The sequence below is a fragment of the Cetorhinus maximus genome, chromosome 3, assembly GCF_964194155.1.
Source record: "Cetorhinus maximus chromosome 3, sCetMax3.hap1.1, whole genome shotgun sequence".
NCBI lineage: Eukaryota > Metazoa > Chordata > Chondrichthyes > Lamniformes > Cetorhinidae > Cetorhinus > Cetorhinus maximus.
The window spans coordinates 81,540,767-81,559,379 of record NC_135881.1 but is presented as its reverse complement, the minus strand read 5'-3'; the positions used below and the strand labels follow the sequence as shown (position 1 = coordinate 81,559,379).

General features: G+C 45.2%; 1 protein-coding gene across 3 annotated transcripts in view; it reads right to left on the bottom strand.

The window, feature by feature from the left end:
* LOC144678751 (adenylate cyclase type 1-like) overlaps positions 1 to 18,330 on the bottom strand; it is a 429,196-nt gene extending 410,866 nt beyond the window's left edge. For all 3 annotated transcript variants that reach the window (XM_078538612.1, XM_078538615.1, XM_078538613.1), the window contains exons 1-3: positions 15,991 to 18,330; positions 14,487 to 14,636; positions 10,426 to 10,544 (exon numbers count right to left, since the gene is read on the bottom strand). In XM_078538612.1, coding sequence (XP_078394738.1) covers positions 10,426 to 10,544; positions 14,487 to 14,636; positions 15,991 to 16,584 — 863 coding nt within the window. In that variant the 5' untranslated portion in view covers positions 16,585 to 18,330. The remainder of the gene's footprint in view (positions 1 to 10,425; positions 10,545 to 14,486; positions 14,637 to 15,990) is intronic.
* Between the last annotated feature and the right edge of the window lie 283 nt (positions 18,331 to 18,613).

Genomic DNA, 18,613 nt, shown 5'->3' with positions numbered 1-18,613 from the left:
CTGAGTGGGACTGCTTTACATGTTTCAAGCCTTACCTAGTCAACCACATCCAGAGAATCTCCAGCAATGCTTTCTCTCCCACACTGTTACCTCTGTGGTTCCCAAGGATCTATCTTTAACCCCTTCCTATTTCTCTTCCACATGCTTTTCTTCTGCGATATCAACCAAAAACATGGGGCTTGATTTTCCCACAGGTTTCAAGACCCTGACATTGGGACCAAATGGAGGTCTAAGTCCACACTTGCTAGCAGTGAGACTGGCAGCACAATCTTCTGGGAGGCGGCATCCTAATTGGCTGCCTCTGTGCTTGCCATCCTTGGCAGGCTCCCGATGCTACAGGCCCAATCAGAGGGCTGGCAGCTCTGGGGCATCGGCAGCCCCACCAGGACAGATGGGCGATTGTGGCTTTTCACCAACCCAACCCCCTCATTGGAGCTTGGAGCCACCAGCTCCAATGGTTACCTGGCCTGCTACAGGAAGGCTGTTACCAATGAGCTGGTGGCCTCTGTACGCAGCAGGGGGCCACTCTGCCAGTGGGGAAGTTCCGGTGACACTACAAAATCGCCTCTAATAGAGGCCTTAACCACCTTAGTTGGTTGCCACCTCCATGTAGCAGGAAGCCAATTCCGCTACCAGTGCAACTCTGGGAAAACTCCCCAGTGCCAGGACTAAGTCAGGGAGACGTACCATCGCAGATGCCCCCTGCTTTCCCAGCCCCCCTGCCTCCAACCCTGAATCCATGGGGCCAGGAGAATCCAGTCCATGGCATTTGGTTTGAAATGAGTGCTGCAACACCCAGTTCTACTTCTCTGCTATTTATCTCAATACCCTCCACTGCCTCTATATTGTCAACTCACTTGACTGACATCCGAATCTGGGTGAGCTGAAACTTTATTCAATTAAACTTTGGGGAAACCAAAACCATTGTCTTCATCTCCGCTGCAAAATGTGTACACTTGCCAACGATCGCATCCCCCTCTCTGGCCAGTGCCTCAGGTTAATCCTGGTTGTTCGCAACGTCAGTGACCTATTTCACCCTGAATTGAGCTTCTCGAGAATCCCTCACATCCTTTGCTCCGCCAATGGCAGACATCCCTTTAGTCAGCAAGACCCTCATCTCTGGAAATCTCTCCCAAAACCTCATTGCCTCTCCAAATCTCTCCTCTTTTAAGACTCTCCTTAAAAATTACCTCAATGATCAAGACCTTAGTCATGCATTCTAATATCCCCTCTTTGGTTTTATTTGGTAAAGCTTCTGTGAAGTGACTTGGGATGTTTTACTCTGCTAAAGGTTCCACTTAAATGCGAGTTATTGTAGTTGTTACAACTGAGGTCCAAATTTGATTTCGGAAGCTCTCCCCCAACACAAATTTCAAATAACTACTAAAATTATGCCACAATATGTTTAAGCACTATTTCTGCACAGTTGATTTTATTCATTATGCACATGCTTGAAATGCTCAGCTGTACAATTTTTAACACAATGTGCATTGATGCATCAGAGCACAAACATTTGCCTCAATAAACATGGATTCAATTATTTGAATACACAATTGAGATGTCTTCACAAAAGATATTGTGGGACTCCTGGAATACATATTTCATGGGGCAGAATTTTCCCGTTGGCATGTGGGTCCTGGCCCCGCACACCAACACATAGAATGACACGGAGTGGCGTCAGGCGAGCGTCCCCACGTTACCGTGCGCCATCGTGATATTTTGTTGGGCGGGTGCGCAATCATATCCGATGCGCGCCCACTATTAATTAACGGGCCACTTAATGCCCTTGAGACGCCAATTGACCATGATTTTTCGGCACCCGTGCGATTTTTGGGTCATCGCACGGGCGCAACGGGCAGGCGGGCAGGACACATTTGTATAAACCTCATCCACAGGCAGGATAAGAGGGCTCAGTGGGGTCACGAGTGTGCTCTGTCAAATATTGATTTTTCAAAGTAATTGATATTTGCCTGTGTGAGCTGCAATACTTCAAGACGCATACCAGCTGCTTGGACTGGACTCACAACCTTCAGTCCAGCACTCTGCAGTGAAGAATCATTTTTGGGCCTGCATGCCAGTTTCAGGAAGCCTTCCCTTATCCTGGGAATGGGAGCTGAACTCTCCACTGGAGGCACCCCCTCGGAGGAGGAAGGGAGGGCGAGTGAGTGGGTGATCATTGCGGTGTCTCCCAATCAGCTGTCCACACGTGTGTCATGCAGGTTACAGACGCTCTGTTCAGGTGTGCATTGACCGTCATCCACTTCCGTTGGGACCAGGTAAGCCAGGCACAGTGAGCCAGAGGCTTCGCGGCCATTGCTGGCCTCCCCCACGTTCAGGGTGCTATAGACTGCACACATGTGGCCATCAAGGCGCCAGCAGGTGAACCCGGTACCTTTGTCAACAGGAAGGGCTTCCACTCCATGAACGTGCAGATAGTGTGTGATCACAGGATACAGGTTCTACAAGTCTGTGCAAAGTACCCAGGGAGCTCCCACGACAGCTACATCCTCAGATGCTCCCAGGTGCCGGGGCTCTTCAGTGCTCTGGCTCGGCTAGATGGATGGCTGCTGGGTGACAAGGGCTATTCCCTCAGAAGGTGGCTCAGGGCGCCTCTCCGCCATCCAAGAATAGAAGCTGAGCAGCGGTATAATAGGAGCCACACCTCCACAAGGGCTGTGGTGGAGAGAGCCATTGATCTTCTCAAAATGTGCTTCCGATGCCTGGACCATACAGGGGGCCCACTCCAGTACCCCCCAGATCGTGTGTTGCTGGTAGTGGTTGGATGCTGCGCTCTCCACAATCTTGCGCTGGAAAAGGGGGGCGCTGTGGATGAAGAAGATGAAGACGCAGTGGCTGTGGCTGCACACGATGAGTCCAGCAGTGAGTCCGAGGATGAGCACGCACAGGGAAATGCTGAGGGGGTAGACGCTGACCTGGGCATACTCCAGGGAGGCAGAGACACCCGGGAGACTTTAATCCAATGAACCTTCAGTTAGCACACCACATATGGACCTCCAGGACAAGTCTGGGCTGCAGGCTCCATACTTGATACCTGAGTGCAAAATCTGTCTAGGTAGGAACATTAACTAAGGGCCTTGTCAATAAAGCTGAATGTCTCACAAATTAGTCATAACATTATTGGTAACCATCCATCTGCAGAAGAAAAGAGGCACCCTCAGCCATGTTGACAGAATCACAGAATCACACAGTGCAGAAGAGGCCCTTCGGCCCATTGAGTCTGCACCGGCATGTGAGAAACACCTGACCTACCTACCTAATCCCATTTACCAGCACTTGGCCCATAGCCTTGAATGTTATGACGTGCCAAGTGCTCATCCAGGTCCTTCTTAAAGGATGTTAGGCAACCTGCCTCCATCACCATCCCAGGCAGCGCATTCCAGACCGTCACAACCCTCTGGGTAAAAAGGTTTTTTTTCACATTCCCACTAAACCTCCTGCCCCTCACCTTGAACTTATGTCCCCTTGTGACTGGCCCTTCAACTAAGCGGAACAGCTGCTCCCTATCCACCCTGTCCATGCCCCTCATAATCTTGTACACCTCGACCAGGTCGCCCCTCAGTCTTCTCTGCTCCAACAAAAACAACCCAAGTCTATCCAACCTCTCTTCATAACTTAAATGTTTCATCCCAGGCAACATCCTGGTAAATCTCCTCTGCACCCCCTCCAGTGCAATCACATCCTTCCTATAATGTGGCGACCAGAACTGCACACAGTACTCCAGCTGTGGCCTCACCAAGGTTCTATACAATTCCAATATGACCTCCCTACTTTTGTAACCTATGCCTCGATTGATAAAGGCAAGTGTCCCATATGCATTTTTTCACCACCCCACTAACATGCCCCTCCGCCTTCAGAGATCTATGGACACACACACCAAGGTCGCTTTGTTCCTCAGAACTTCCTGGTGTCATGCCGTTCATTGGATACGTCCTTGTCAAAGTATTCCTTCCAAAGTGTATCACCTCACATTTTTCAGGGTTAAATTCCATCTGCCACTTATCTGCCCATTTGACCATTCCGTCTATATCTTCCTGTAGCCCAAGACACTCAACCTCACTATTAACCACCTGGCCAATCTTTGTGTCATCCGCAAACTTACTAATCCTACCCCCCACATAGTCATCTATGTCGTTTATATACACAAATAATAGGGGACCGAGCACAGATCCCTGTGATACGCCACTGGATACTGGCTTCCAGTCACTAAAGCATCCTTTTGTCATCACCCTCTGTCTCCTACAACTAAGCCAATTTTGAATCCACCTTATCAAATTACCCTGTCTCCCATGTGGGACCTTGTCAAAGGCTTTGCTGAAATCCATATAAACTACATCAAGTGCACTACCCTCATCTACACACCTGGTCACCTCCTCAAAAATTTCAGTCAAATTTGTTAGGCATGACCTCCCTCTGGCAAAGCCATGCTGACTATCCCTGATCAAACCTTACCTCTCCAAGTGGAGATAGATTCTCTCCTTCAGAACTTTCTCCAATAGTTTCCCTACTACTGACGTGAGACTCACTGGCCTGTAGTTCCCTGGCTTATCTCTACACCTCTTCTTAAAGAGCAGAACCACATGAGCTGTTCTCCAGTCCTCTGGCACCTCCCCCATAGTTTCATGGTCATCATTAAACTTTTAAATTCATTGTCACAGAAGGCTGTGGAGGCCAGGTCATTGAGTGTATTTAAGACCGAGATAGATAGGTTCTTGATTGGTAAGGGGATCAAAGGTTATAGGGAGAAGGCGGGAGAATGGGGTTGAGAAACTTATCAGCCATGATTGAATGGCAGAGCAGACTCAATGGGCCAAATGGTCTAATTTCTGCTCCCATGTCTTATGGTCTTATTTCCAGATTTTTTTTGATTGAATTCAAATTTCACGATCTGCCATGGTGGGATTTGAACCCAGGTCCACAAGGCATTATGCTGAGTCCCTAATCTAGTGACAATACCACTACACCAGAACCTCAACCTGTCATGTCTGAATTTAATATTATAACACAAGGAACTTATGAGAACATAATGACAAAGGTGTTCAACATCACACCAACTCATAAAGACTTCATTTGCGGGCCAACACAAAAGCAACAGTGATAAACCCGTGGTGCGCCTAAGGTGCCTTACGTTTACATTTTCTGGTGCTACATCTTGGTGCTGCCCCCTTGCTGGGACTGGCATCTGAGGCAGCCAGCTGACTGTGCTGTCCTGTTGGTCTTGATGACCTTGGCAGTCGTCATCTGGCCCGTGGAGCCTGTGCTGGCCACGCCTGGGAGGGAGCTGCCAGTTCCACAGCTGGCATCTCCCCAGTCATCGCAGCCTCATCAGATGCAACGGTCAATGGGAGAGGGGCGGAGGAGCTGCTGCCCTCATCCGGAGCGCCCTGAGAGGAACCCGCAGAGACGACAGGCAGCTGCTGCACCGACGTGAGGTCGCTTTGGACCTCCCTGCTGACCATAGATGGATGGGCACCGAGGTGGGAAACTTGGTGCCCAGGCCATCTCCCACACTGGCACTGCCCAGCTGAGGTCAATGCCAATGTGAGGGCTTGCTGGTCCGAGCGCATCCCCAGGAAGCCCTGATTGGTCTCCTGGAGAAGCCTCTCCATGAGGGTCGCCACTCTCTCCATGGAAGATGCATGGCATTCGGCAATGAGGCTCATTGCATCGGCAATGGTCCACGTAGACTCCTCCACCACAGAGACCAAGCCAAGCATAGCCTCATGTATCTCCACCAGTTGCTCCCGCACATCCGGCCGCATTTCCTGCGTTTGCTGCATCGCGGACGACTCCAGAGACACATCATCAGGCATGTGCCTGGTCCCACGCAGCCCTCCAATTTCTGGTGCCATGGGCATTCTCTGTCTCCGCCAGCTCCTCCAGCGACTATGAAGTTCCTCACCGCTGTGCCCTGGGACACTAGCCGATGTTCTAATTCCCACCGAGGTGCTAGTATCTGCGCTGGTGCCTGCCTCATAGAAATGGTGTGATGCTGGTGAGTCCAAGACTTCAGGGCCCTCAGGTGTGAGAGGGGGTCCCTGCTGCTCCTCCTCCTGGCCCTGCTCCGCTGATGCTGAAAGGAAGAACAAGGACATTTGATTAGTTAACGTGGAGACAATGTCAATTTGCATCCCTGTTCCCCAGATCATTGTGCGCTCATCCTTCCATAAGCAATGGCCAAACCATGTTGCAAACTTCAATCACTGAACATTCAGCACTGCCATGGCTGTTGGGAGAACAATGGTGATCTCACTGCTGGGCAAACATACCTGCCCGTGGCACCCCAGCCTCACCAACACTGGTGGACCTGGGCGCATGGTGCCTCTCCAGATCTAGGGCCTCCTGCTCGAACTGGCTAAGCATCGCCACCTGGCCTGGCCCTCCGCCAGTCCTCACCTGCTCAGCGGCATTATGAGCATTCTTCCCTTGAAAAGGAAGGAAGAGCATTGATTAGTGCTACTTGTACCTGGATTCTCTTTGCGCACGGCCCACCCCTACCAGAGTGGGACATATCAGGGCTCCAGTGCCTCCTCACCCCACTGCTGCCAAACACTCACACAAAGATGCTAGGCCTGTCCCCCACCCCCCTCCCCCTTGGCTAAATGCTGCCTACATCACATTAGGCACCACACAGTCTAACCTTCCATAACAAGGAGGCGCAAGCACATGGAGCACAGAGGACAGCAGATCGATCAGTGTCACGCTGCCTTGAAGCTCCCCTCCCAGCATGTCATCACCCTGACTTTGACATGTCCTGGAGTTCCAGCACTGCGCCTAGGTGCAGATCCTCCAGGTTGCCCTCAAAACAGTCATGTGGGTCTCAGTGTACCATATGCTGTGGGGGCAGAACCCATCTCATCACCACCCTCTCAGGGTGACCTCATCATGGGTAATATCTGCTGGTCCACCCAGCGAAGGAAACATGCCGTCAATGATTCAATGCAACCACTGCACCCAAACTTGGTGGGGGGAGGTGGGGGTCAGTGGGGGGGGGAGGTGGTGAGGGAGGAGTGGGGGGTCGCAGGGGGAAAGCCTACCTGTGGGGTTAAGTGACCAATGCCAAGTACTCACCCTTCCCGAATGGAACAGGTCATTGAAGTGCTTGTGACATTGGATCCAGATGCATCGCACCACATCGCGGGAGCTCACTATCTCCGCCACCTCCTCCCAGGCACGTTTGGTCATGTGGAGGGGCCCTCCTCCTCCTGTCCTGGGGTACGAGGACCTGCCGCCGTGCTGTGACCTCCTCGTGGAGAGCTGCAAGGCAATCATCCAAAAATGGAGCAGCACAGTGCCCCCCTGCCCTACCCTCCTGCCTGGCCTGCTCACCAGCAGCGCTCTGGGGAGCCCTTCCAGTAGCCGTGTTTCACAGCCTTTGAAAGGCTGCAGCAACTTTTTAAAACAGGCCGGCGGGTCATTGCAGTCCCGCCGCTGCCCACCCACTCCCGCTGCCCTCGGGAGCCCCGATTCACACTGGCCGGATCTTAATTGGCCCACCCGTGTAAAATGATGGCACGGCCTGGATCGCGAGCGGTGATCGGGTCCACGCCTGCCCGCTCCCGCTCTGCCCGCCTGCCAACCAGCAAATTTTGCCCATAAAGTTTGAAACCTAACCTCACATCCTTCAAAGCAATACGTATTTGGAAAAATTAAGTTTAGGACTAATGCATTAAAATGGTGGGCATTTTACATGGTCTAATAATTCAACATAGTGAGTTACAGAATGCTTGTGCACGGAAATTCTTTGGAAAAATTGTAATAAATCATTTGAGTGCCTGCTGCACAAAGCTTTTCCTTATCCCATAAAATTTCCATTTGAAAAATAACTAAAGGCATACTAGTTTCAATTACCTCACAAAATGTAAACCATAAACATTCCCAGATATTGCTGTGGTATTGAAACCTGCATCTTGTTATATTTCTGACTCATTATGATGTACTTAGAAGGTTTGTGGTTTACATTTTGAGAGATAATTGCGGTCTGTGCTTCACAAACACAAAGAAAGAATATTATGGAGAGCCAGCAGTCTTGTCACTGTCAGAGCAATCTTTCAAAATTTTCAGCTTTCAACTAATAAGTCTGTTGAACTTCGGTCAAGAATGTTGCAAATGATAGAATATCATCACAATCAATAATATGTAAAATACCCCAAATCCTCAGTTACTACAATCCATGAATTTTCCGTTATAGTTACTAACCAGAAATGACGGGGTGGGTTGGATTTTACAGGACACACAGGCCTCTGAATACCTCCCTCGCCACTGGTAAAATGGTAGCTGGGGCAGGGGCGGGAGTGGATAGATGTGTTGGGAACGCCACCCATGTCACGCTGCTCAACTTCATTCCTCCCCACCAACCTGGCCCTGGAGCGGGCCGTAAAACCCAGCCCAGGAAATGGGTTACGTATTGACAAGTTAGTTTCAAAGGACTGGGATGCAAAATGAAATTTGCTAAGTCAGTTACATTGGAGAATTACAGCAGGCGAAAGAAAATAGATATCCAAAACACACCAAAATTACTGTGTAGATAAGCCACAACAATAAGCCTGTCCTAATTGCATTTGATATTGATATTCAGGCTTGTATATATGAATACAATTTTATGGCCTGGAATTTGCTTTGGAAGAATGATCAAACATTCTGAAAATGTGACAGCATCATTGATATCAGAAAGCATCCCATCTAAGTACACAGCAAGTTGAGGTGACTATACATGTTTATGTGTACCACTCCATGCTGTATAAAGAAACAGTGGCTAGGAATTTATTGTACTGGTGTTAATGGCGATGATTGTCATAAATAGTATCGTATTTGCCCCAGCCTTCCTGCATTGACCCAAAGCCAACATTTATTGAATACTCATTACCACACACCACAATAATGATAGTGCCAATCCAAAGAGCTTGGAAGCAGTATTACCACTCAGAAGCAGACCAGCTGTGTACACAGATCAGGTTCATCTGGAAAGACTAGTGCTACCATTCAATAGGGATCTGATTACTGTTTAGAAAAGGGAGGATTACGACAGACTTTTGAATTTCAAATAGATCAAATTGCCTTGTACATTCTTAAAAAGTACTTTTACAGTTATCTTCAGGATGCTGTTGATAATTCACAAATCATCGATGATCATGGGCAAATTGCAAATGTAATTAGAATTTAACTGTATCTTTCTGTTATTGATCCAATATCACTAATGGTAATAACTCACTTTACCATAGTCTGAGTAACGTAACTTATTATTTGGAGAATGCATAATTTTTATACTTTAGACTATAAGGGGGGAATATTTTATGGCCCCATTGTAGTAGGGGCAGGGCCATAAAATGCGGCAAGCCAAGAAAAAGTCCATTGACTTTGATGGGATCATAAAATCCCCCGAGCATAAAATTCCACCCTAAATATGTGATATTGCTCTTGAAAGAGCTGCACAGTGTTTCAATGGCATCATTTGATGCACTCTGTGTTGAAGTTACTTAGTTATCTATCCTATAATTATCCCAATAGTAGCAGATTTATCGAGACCAACTCTTCAGCCCTTCCCTGAAATCATGGTACTATGTGTGGCATTAGAACTGAGAGAGTTTTGAAAATTGTTGGCCAGGTAGCAGTTAAGTGCCCTGCTCCCCTTGGAATGCTGTCATGAGGTCCTTAACATCCACCTGAACCATCCGGATAGGCATATGGGACCTCAATGTAAGGCTGCACTGCAGCCAATGTAACAAAGCGCTTCAGCTTAAAAAAGATTGTGTAAAATGTATTTTAAGATTTTCCAACAAGAAAGGCACTATAAAACATGTCCATTATTGTAACTATTTACTTCAATGCAAACAGCAATACCAAAATGACAGTGCAGAAGTGAGATTTTGAAACTAGACTGTTGCGGGTACTATGCATACCTGAAAATTCATGATTGAGGCACTTAAACAATGGGGTAGCTTTGAGTTACTTCGATGAGTTTTGAATCACTCAAGCTAATTTTTTTTTTTTAATTAGTCTCAAAGTTACATTTAAACTGGTTCATATGAACTGTTTAATTGATATTTTATAGCTTAAGAGTTTGATGTGTCCATAACCCAGTCTGGAATTTCACACAGAATAAATCTTAAGACACAAGGAACAATTTGAAAAAATATAAGACCTTCACTGTTTTTAATACTGTTAAAAGTATACTGTTAATAAAAGGTGGGTGTCCAATTCATTCTTAAGTTCTATGCATTATAAATTTACAGTATTTTGATCTTGAGGTTATAGGTTTATGTGAAGATCTGTGGACTTCTGTGCTATGGGATGTTAGGAACATTCAATATACCACCTCCCAAGTCAAACACAAACACCAACTACAATAAATAACAGAATTAGTTGCAATGTTACTGAAAGAGAAAGTACAAATGTAAACTGATTTACCTGACATTGTCATGTCTTTGGATATATATTTTATGAAATATCCTTTCAGGAGGCTTCAGGAAATCTTCCTTCATCTCCATTGCCACATTTCTAGGCAACAGGCTCATTAAAAGTCTTTCCTGTGGCAAATTACAGATTGAAATTATAGATAATGTACAGGTATCTTTTAAATTATTAGACCATTTAAAAATACTTAAAAGTACCCAGGTGTCAGTTTGAAGAACTTAGTAAAATTATTTATATATCTTTCTCATTACTATAATCTATTCACTTGCATATGATCTAATGTGAATTATTGCAATTTTATTCATCCGATTCCCTATACATATTGCAGACACTGCCAAATTGTACAGCATCCTGCAAGTCAGGGATTTCCCTAAGGCAAATCAAATTTTAAAATAAATTTAAGTGGATTTTCTAAGCCTTTCCTAAAGGACTGGCTCTTTTTGGAAATACCGCAACCTTAACAACATGGGTTTATACATTTAGCAAAACAAACTTTTAACATATAAAGCACAGTATCAAACACAGATTTATTCTAGAAATTATTTGTGCAGAACTGATGTTTCCAATTCCAACAACAAAATCAGTCAAAATGTTTGTTTTATGCATCACTACTGTATCAGCTAATCTAAACTCAACTGAACAAGGTAAGTAAAAACCGTTGGTGAAAAAATGCAGGTTAGTGGAGATAAAAGAGAATAGGATCCTTATATATACATTAAGATTTGCAGCTAATTAATTAAGATAAATATGGACATTCAGCTTAACATATGTTAATATAAAAATTACATGGTTAATTAAAAAATTGAACAGGTAGCTCGGCAGGAGAGCAAAGAGTCTCCAAATGAAATATTTGTAATGCAGAGAACTGTGCCTATTTATATGCTCTACAGTGTTTGTTTAAAACACTGTGCCAACTTTTATGATTAATCATTCTGTAAAGAACTCCTCTGCAATAGCTACTAACTGACATTTCATTGAAGGCAGGTGCACTCCCATTGGCAGCAAACTGCTAACCCCCAAAGAACATGTGTCCTAGGAGTCACCTAAGTTACACAATTTACAGTTATACATAGGCCCAAAATTGGTTGTTCTAAGAAACATGCCACTGATTAGCTGCAGCTATACAAATTAGAGGACCTGAGGGACTGCATAAATATGCAATGTAAGGGTTTCTTGCTGATTACAACCAGTAAAGCAGCCCTATCTTCACCAAGCATCAGTCAGCTGGGCTCCAAGAAAATTATCTTTACATGGAGAATGGGAAAGATGACCTGCTCTAGCCTACCCACTAGTATACCCAATTTTATTTTCATTGGCTCCTGGAGTCACACAGGATTGCTGAATTGGGCTAGGGAGCCAAATTGCTGCTGACTTTGGAGCTCAAGCAACTCTAACTATTTGTGCCAATCTTGCCATCCATTCCTCAAGTCAGGCATCTTACTGTCAGAATTGCTGTAATTAATAACAAAAACAAAAATTGCTGGAAAAACTCAGCAGATCTGACAGCATCTATGGAGAGAAGGACAGGGCTAACATTTAAGAGAGTTAAAATTGTGGTGAAATATATACTGTTTAAGGTGGGGGGGGGGCGGACAGGTGAAGCTGGATAGAAGGCCAATGATGGGTGAAGGCAAAGGAGAGATTGCAAAAGACGTCATAAACAAAAGGACATTAATGTCACCATTTAGCACCTCCTTTAGCCAGTGTCACCACCATCAACACCCCTTCGACCTTTTGTTTATGACATCTTTTGCAATCTCTCCTTTGCCTTCACCCATCACTGGCCTTCTATCCAGCTTCATCTGTCCCACCCCCCTTAAACAGTATATATTTCACCACATTTTTAACTCTTTAGTTCTGAAGAAGAGTCATATGGACTCAAAACGTTAACTCTGTCTTTCTCTCCACAGATGCTGTCAGACCTGCTGAGTTTTTTCAACAATTTTTGTTTTTGTTTCAGATTTCCACCATCTGCAGTATTTTGCTTTTATCTTGCTGTAATCAACAATTTGAAACTACTTGATTTTTATTATGTGAGGCTGTATAATCCAGTGAAGGAGGAAACAAATATAATTAGTCATTTTCACAGATTTTTACACTTAGTCTGTTGACCATTATGATTCAGAATGTTTTTGTTTAAACGCAAGACATGGGTTTACTCATTTAAACGTTTCTACAGGAAAGCATTTTTAGTTTATGATCAATGTACACACTGAATGTGACAATGATCCAACTGGCAGTTCCCACATCATATTGCACTGCACTTTACTAGTTGTCTTTTTTTATCAGTCAATTCAATCTAAAGCATTCATATTGCGCTTAAAAACCTGACGCTGTCCAGAGACTTAATTATAGTGTCCAACTAGGTACCTGGTTAAAAGCAAAATACTGCGGAAGTTCTGGTGAAGAGTCATATGGACTCGAAACATTAACTCTGTCTTCCTCTCCATAGGTACGTGGTTGGTTCAGTTTGATTTATCCATTGCACATTCTGTACTGTTTACCACACTAAAATGTTCCTTTTTATATTTGTCATCAGTTTATTTTGATTGTTAACTCAAAGCGCATACCCTTTAAATCTAAAAAGAAAATCCTGCAGGTTTATTGACTTATTTAATTTTATTAGAAGTAAGGCGAGTCCTATTTCTTGGACCCCATGACTGAACTTCTGCTTTATTGATCTGACAATCTAAAAGCTTTGCTTCATTAGAAAACAACTTGTTTTCTCTCAGAAGACAGTTACAACTTTAAAGTAAATGTAATATTCTTCTTGTAATACTCTTAGAAAATTGACATCATAGAAGGAGGTCACTCGGCCCAGTGTTGTGCTGACTTTTTTCAAGAACAATCTGAGCCTAATCCCACTGTCCCATGGTCTTATTATGTTGCCTGCTTCAAATATGTATCTGTTTCCCTTTAATAATGCAATGACCTCTGTCTCAGTCACCTTCTGTGGAAAGTGACTGCTCTCAACATAAAGAAATTTCTCCTACTGCTCCCCTCACTCTCTTAGAGAACATTTTAAATTGAAAAACATTCAGCACTGACTCCCCAAACAGATAATTTTCCCTAGTTACACTTTCAAGGCCATTCCTAATATCGAACACCTCTCATTTTCACCTTCTTTGCTCTATTGGAAATAGGTTCAATATCTCAAGTCTTTCCTTAACTTAGCATAAAAAGTGTTGATTATTTTATGATGAAACATAATATCTGGAATCCTTGTAACATATATATTACATATTTATGAATGTTAAGTAAAATATTAAACACGTAGCAAAAAGCAAAATATGCTGGAAACACTTAGCAGGTTAGTCAGTATTAGAAGTGAGAACAGACAGGTATCAAATATATTCTGACCTCCCTGCAATTTCCCTTCTGTCAGAGTTGTAGCAGTCCTGTGGCAGAAAGGCCCAGGAAGTTCTAGGCTGTAACTCATCTTTTTTCTCCACAAATGCTGACCAGGCCCACCTGCTGAATGTTCTAAGCACTTTTTTACAAATTGAATTTCAGATTTCCAGCTTCTACAGACATCTGTGCTTTTATTATAATGGACACTTAAGGCTGTGTATGCATTTTGTAGTTCTGATATTATTTGTCAGGGGGGGAAAAGGGGAAATGTAACAATGTCCAAGGAAAAGGAGAACGTGGAGGTGTGGGAATGTGCATTCCAAAAGCGGGATATTGTCTGTATTTGGTTTCACTCAATAACCTGTTCAGGTCAAACTAAGCCATGGCTACTAAAAAAGTAAACGCAACTTTTGTAACTAATAACCCCGCAAAGTATTACAGATATTTCATATTCTCTCACAATTTCAAACTAGTTTGTTTTCTGACTTTCAACAATCATTTAATCCATCAGTATATTATCTCCTTAGTGTATATTGTATTTTTCATAATTAGCATACACATGTAATACTAGACTTCTGTTTTTCGTTAAATCTGCAACACACCTGAGAAGGTTCACCGATATTGACATATTCCGCTTTTCAAACACATTTCATTTGTTTTAAACTTGTATCTCTCTGTTTCTCTTCAGAACCAAACCCACTGACCTGCTTCTCGTTTTCATCTTCCAGCCGAAGCCGTTCCTCGATGCAGTTCCTCGCCTGTAGAAAGGCTTTCCTCTGGGCTCTCTCCGTCAGGATTCTCACAAACACCCCGGACACGTTCACGCTGGCAAACAGAACAGCGTTGGCCACAAGCTACGGAGCGAAGCACAGAACATGCATTGCAATCAATCCGTGTGTCTGAAACTCGAGGAGTCGATTTAATGCAAGTCAAAAACAGAGCGAGGATTCTTTTTTCAGGGACTGTCACATTATGTAGTAAAACTTCTCCGATTTTTCAACGCTCTCCCAAACTAGTTTTTGCCTAAGCGTAATTTTCGAATATTAACTACGCTTAATTATTTTACATACACACTCATCCACCAACACTGCAGTCCTTCAATTCTCCGCTCCGTTCAAACCAGACCCTCTCTAATCTAACCCCCTCACTCAGTTCTCCGGGCACATAGCTGATTAGAAACATTGACCTGAGCGACCATAATCAGATCTGGAGTCCAAAGCGTCCCTATTTACTATATTGACTGTCATTTGCCCCAAACGAGAGCTTTGATGGTCCCGTGATATCAATCCAGATTGTCATGTGAGTTTAATGGAATTGACTCCGAAACTTCGCAGAGAATGAACAGTTTATCCTGAAGAAAATTAGGGGAAACTGACTTAAAGTTGTTCTAAGCACGTCGAAGTGATTGTTAAATCAGTAACTTACAACTGTAACTGGACAAAAGATAGACATATCATTTTCAGAGTAAAAATAGAAATGAATGCGATGTTTGACACGGGACAGCAGAGAGAGGCAGCACGATTAATGAAAGCAGTAAATCAACCCACGAGACTACCAGAAACGGGCATTCGTAATCTTTAACTAAGGTGTTTTACTGCGGACAGGGCTTATCCGTGTTTCCCGTTAAAAGGCGGCAGATGTAATGGATATTCCGTGTGCTGATGTGCGGAGTTATAGCCAGCCCCGCACAGAATGAAGATTTCACCAATTACTCACCGACATTAAAACGTCCTTGTAGTCAGACCCTAGCCAAAGATTGGGGGGGGAGGGGGGTTAAAATTATAATCTTTACCCATCATTTTCATCAGAAACAGGACCTGAGTTGTTTTTTTTTTAGCAAAAATTGAAAGTCAGACCTATACAACAGCCCAACTATCCGGACCTGCCGAGTTTTACCAGCATTTCCTGTTTTTATTTCTGATCAAATTGATTGCTCAGACCCAGTGTAACTGTCTCTCTGAAATCCCATTGAATCACCAAACACAGAACTTTAAAAGTTAACCCGGTAACTCCATTAGTTGTATCAATAATCTCCCAGAAATAGAAAAGGTCATGGATTCCTCGAAACAAAACTTGGAAAAAGATTCAGAGTCCATCCAATGACATTGAGATAAAAGGTTTTGGAGGATTCGGTTGAGTCTTGCTTCAAAAACAACCTGTCCTTGCTCCTGGAACTAAGAATAGCGAGGAGTGTGGAGCAGAACTTACCGTGCGCCAGAGTCGTGACCTTCTGGATGTCACCGAGGTGGCGGTCACTATGATGTGGGAAACGGCCACCATCAGGCCGAAGATGATGGCCAGCAAGGTCCGAACGGGCAGCAGCGAGTAGGCGACAAAAGTGACCAACATCAGCTGCCACATGCCGTGCTCCGGGGAGGTCGGCGGCTCCAAGCCATAGGTTCCGAGCGAGAAGGGACAGCAGAGGAAGGAGGAGGTGAAGGCGAAGAGCAGGCTCAGCTTGACGATCTGCTGGAGCTGGGTGACCTGGAGATACTTGACGTTCGTGATGATAAACAGCGAGATGAAGATGATGCAGTGAACCGGGTGAGAACCTTTGGAGATGGTCAGCCGCGGGCCGGACATTAACTCCACCATGGCCAGAGTGGCTGTCATGATGATGAGGATGGCCAAAGCTTTGAGGGTCGCCGTCTGCTCCAGCTTCAGGTTGTAATTCTGGAACAGTAACTCCAGCTCCTTGCAGTCAAACTCGTCTTCGCAGCTGATCGTGTCCAGAGCAGAGGCCGGGGCGTAGGGACACTTCTTCCTTCTTGTCCTGACCTTACGGAACGGAATCTCCTCCATGTCATTGCCATCCAAAAGCAAAACCACCCCCCCACCCCCCAGCCACTTGTCACGTCTCCCCCCCCCCCCCCCCACCCCTCGCCTGGCTCCTCTTAGGGTTGCAGCTCTGGCCGAATCCCCAGGCCGATCAGTGTGACTCAGAGCTTCAAACCCTGGCAGCAGCCCCCCAGCCCGGTAATGTCAGGGCGGAGGGGGCAGAGATCAGGGAGGGGGTGGGGGGGGAACAGGAGAAAACGCAACTAGAAGTTGGCGACTGCAAGCTCAGGCGGCAGATGTTGCGGAAGCCGGGGCCCGGGGAGTGCTCGCCTCTTTTCCCTGCTCATACACAAATACAAAGAGAGCTGAGAGCAGAGAATGGTCCCATCCTAACCCACAGTCTTGTACCAGGGACAGATTAATGACGCCTGCGCACTCACCCCCCTCCCTCTCCGAAGAAACAACCCACGTCTCACACCCTAAAGCAGCTCAGAAGACAAACCCCGAGATATTCCTGTGTGTGTGTGTGTGTGTGTGTCCCAACACACACTCACTCCCGTATCAGCTACAACAGCCAAGCGCACTGAGAGATTCGCGGCAGTGACAAGCATTCAGCCCACATGTACTTTTAACATGATGCTCACGAAAGGTGGCGCGAAGAAAAGTGAACGGCTGCTCATTGGCGTAATGAAACCAGTGGCTGCTTTGCAAGGGAACTAAAAAAAGAGTGGGAACGTGCGAGGAGGAATCGACGTCTGTTTCAATGCAAGCATATTCCGTCCCAGTTTCGCGAAGCCAATAACAGCGGATCCAGAGAGCAAATCCCCTCCGCCCCGCACCTCATTGAACTGCGTGTTATATGTTTCAAACAAAATCCTCAGTGTAACTGATCGGGCTTTGGATCGTGTGCCTTTCCTTTTGTAGGTCACATCAATCGCTGTGACCGTGCTGAATTCTCCCCTGAACTCAAAGCCACAGGATGGTGCTATCTTCTCAAACACTGTTGCTTCGCCGCCGCCAGCCAGCGAAGTGTTTAAGATTTTGAATCGTGTCCGTTTCTGCACATTTTATACATTTAATAGTCATCTGCCTTTCCACTTGATCTGAAAACACAATCCAGTTGGAGGGGAGCAGACCTTCCCAAGTTAATTTGCATAAATCGCTCTTTAATGCTATTTGCCGTGTGACCAGTGCCGACTAAAAATAAACAGCGTGCTGGTTCGGCTTAGTGAGGCAACCCAATTTCTCCTCTCAATCCCGAATCACAACAGCTTTCTCAAACGAATAGGGTCGTGCAGAATGTGTTCGAAAAGAAACGATTACGTAATTGCAATGCATGTTTTTAATAATAAGGCAAGCACCCTGATTCAATTAACCAGGTTGTGCACAAAACTTGAATTGTGGTTGTATTGTAGGGAGAAGGTAATTAACCAGGCCGATTAAACCAAGGATGTACTGGAGTCTAGGTTCAGGGGAGCCTTGCATTTCCCCAGTGTGAGGTTATAATGTACGGCGGGAAGGTGGGTGGGGGGAACAACGCCAATGGCCAGCGGAAGGTAGTACATATTAAACTGTTGCTCTTAATCTCTTTCCCTGTAAAACCTAATCTGGGACTGACAGTCAAATCCGGCCATGTGAAGAGAATGCCCGTCCATTGCTCCGTCAGCACCGTTAGCAGATGGTGTCTGTCAAATTAGTTTTGGACATTGTGCTAATTGTACAGTAACAGGTATTTCAATGACATCAGTGCATCGCTGCATAATGTTAACATTTGCGGCCAATATATATCTACGGTGTGAAGGAGTTATCATCGAGACCCACAGGTAACAGGAGCTGGCCAACACAAGAAACAAACATCACCTTAACCTCATAGCCTTGCCTTGTCCAATTAAATACTTATCAGCTTAATATATAAAACGCCACCACGAATACTACAAACAACATGATTAAAGGCGCCACTATTCGAAAACCTGCCACCAGTAATACATTTCTGATTGCAGTAAACACTGAAGTCAGCCTTGGACACATAAAATCTCCTTCCCACTATGTAAAG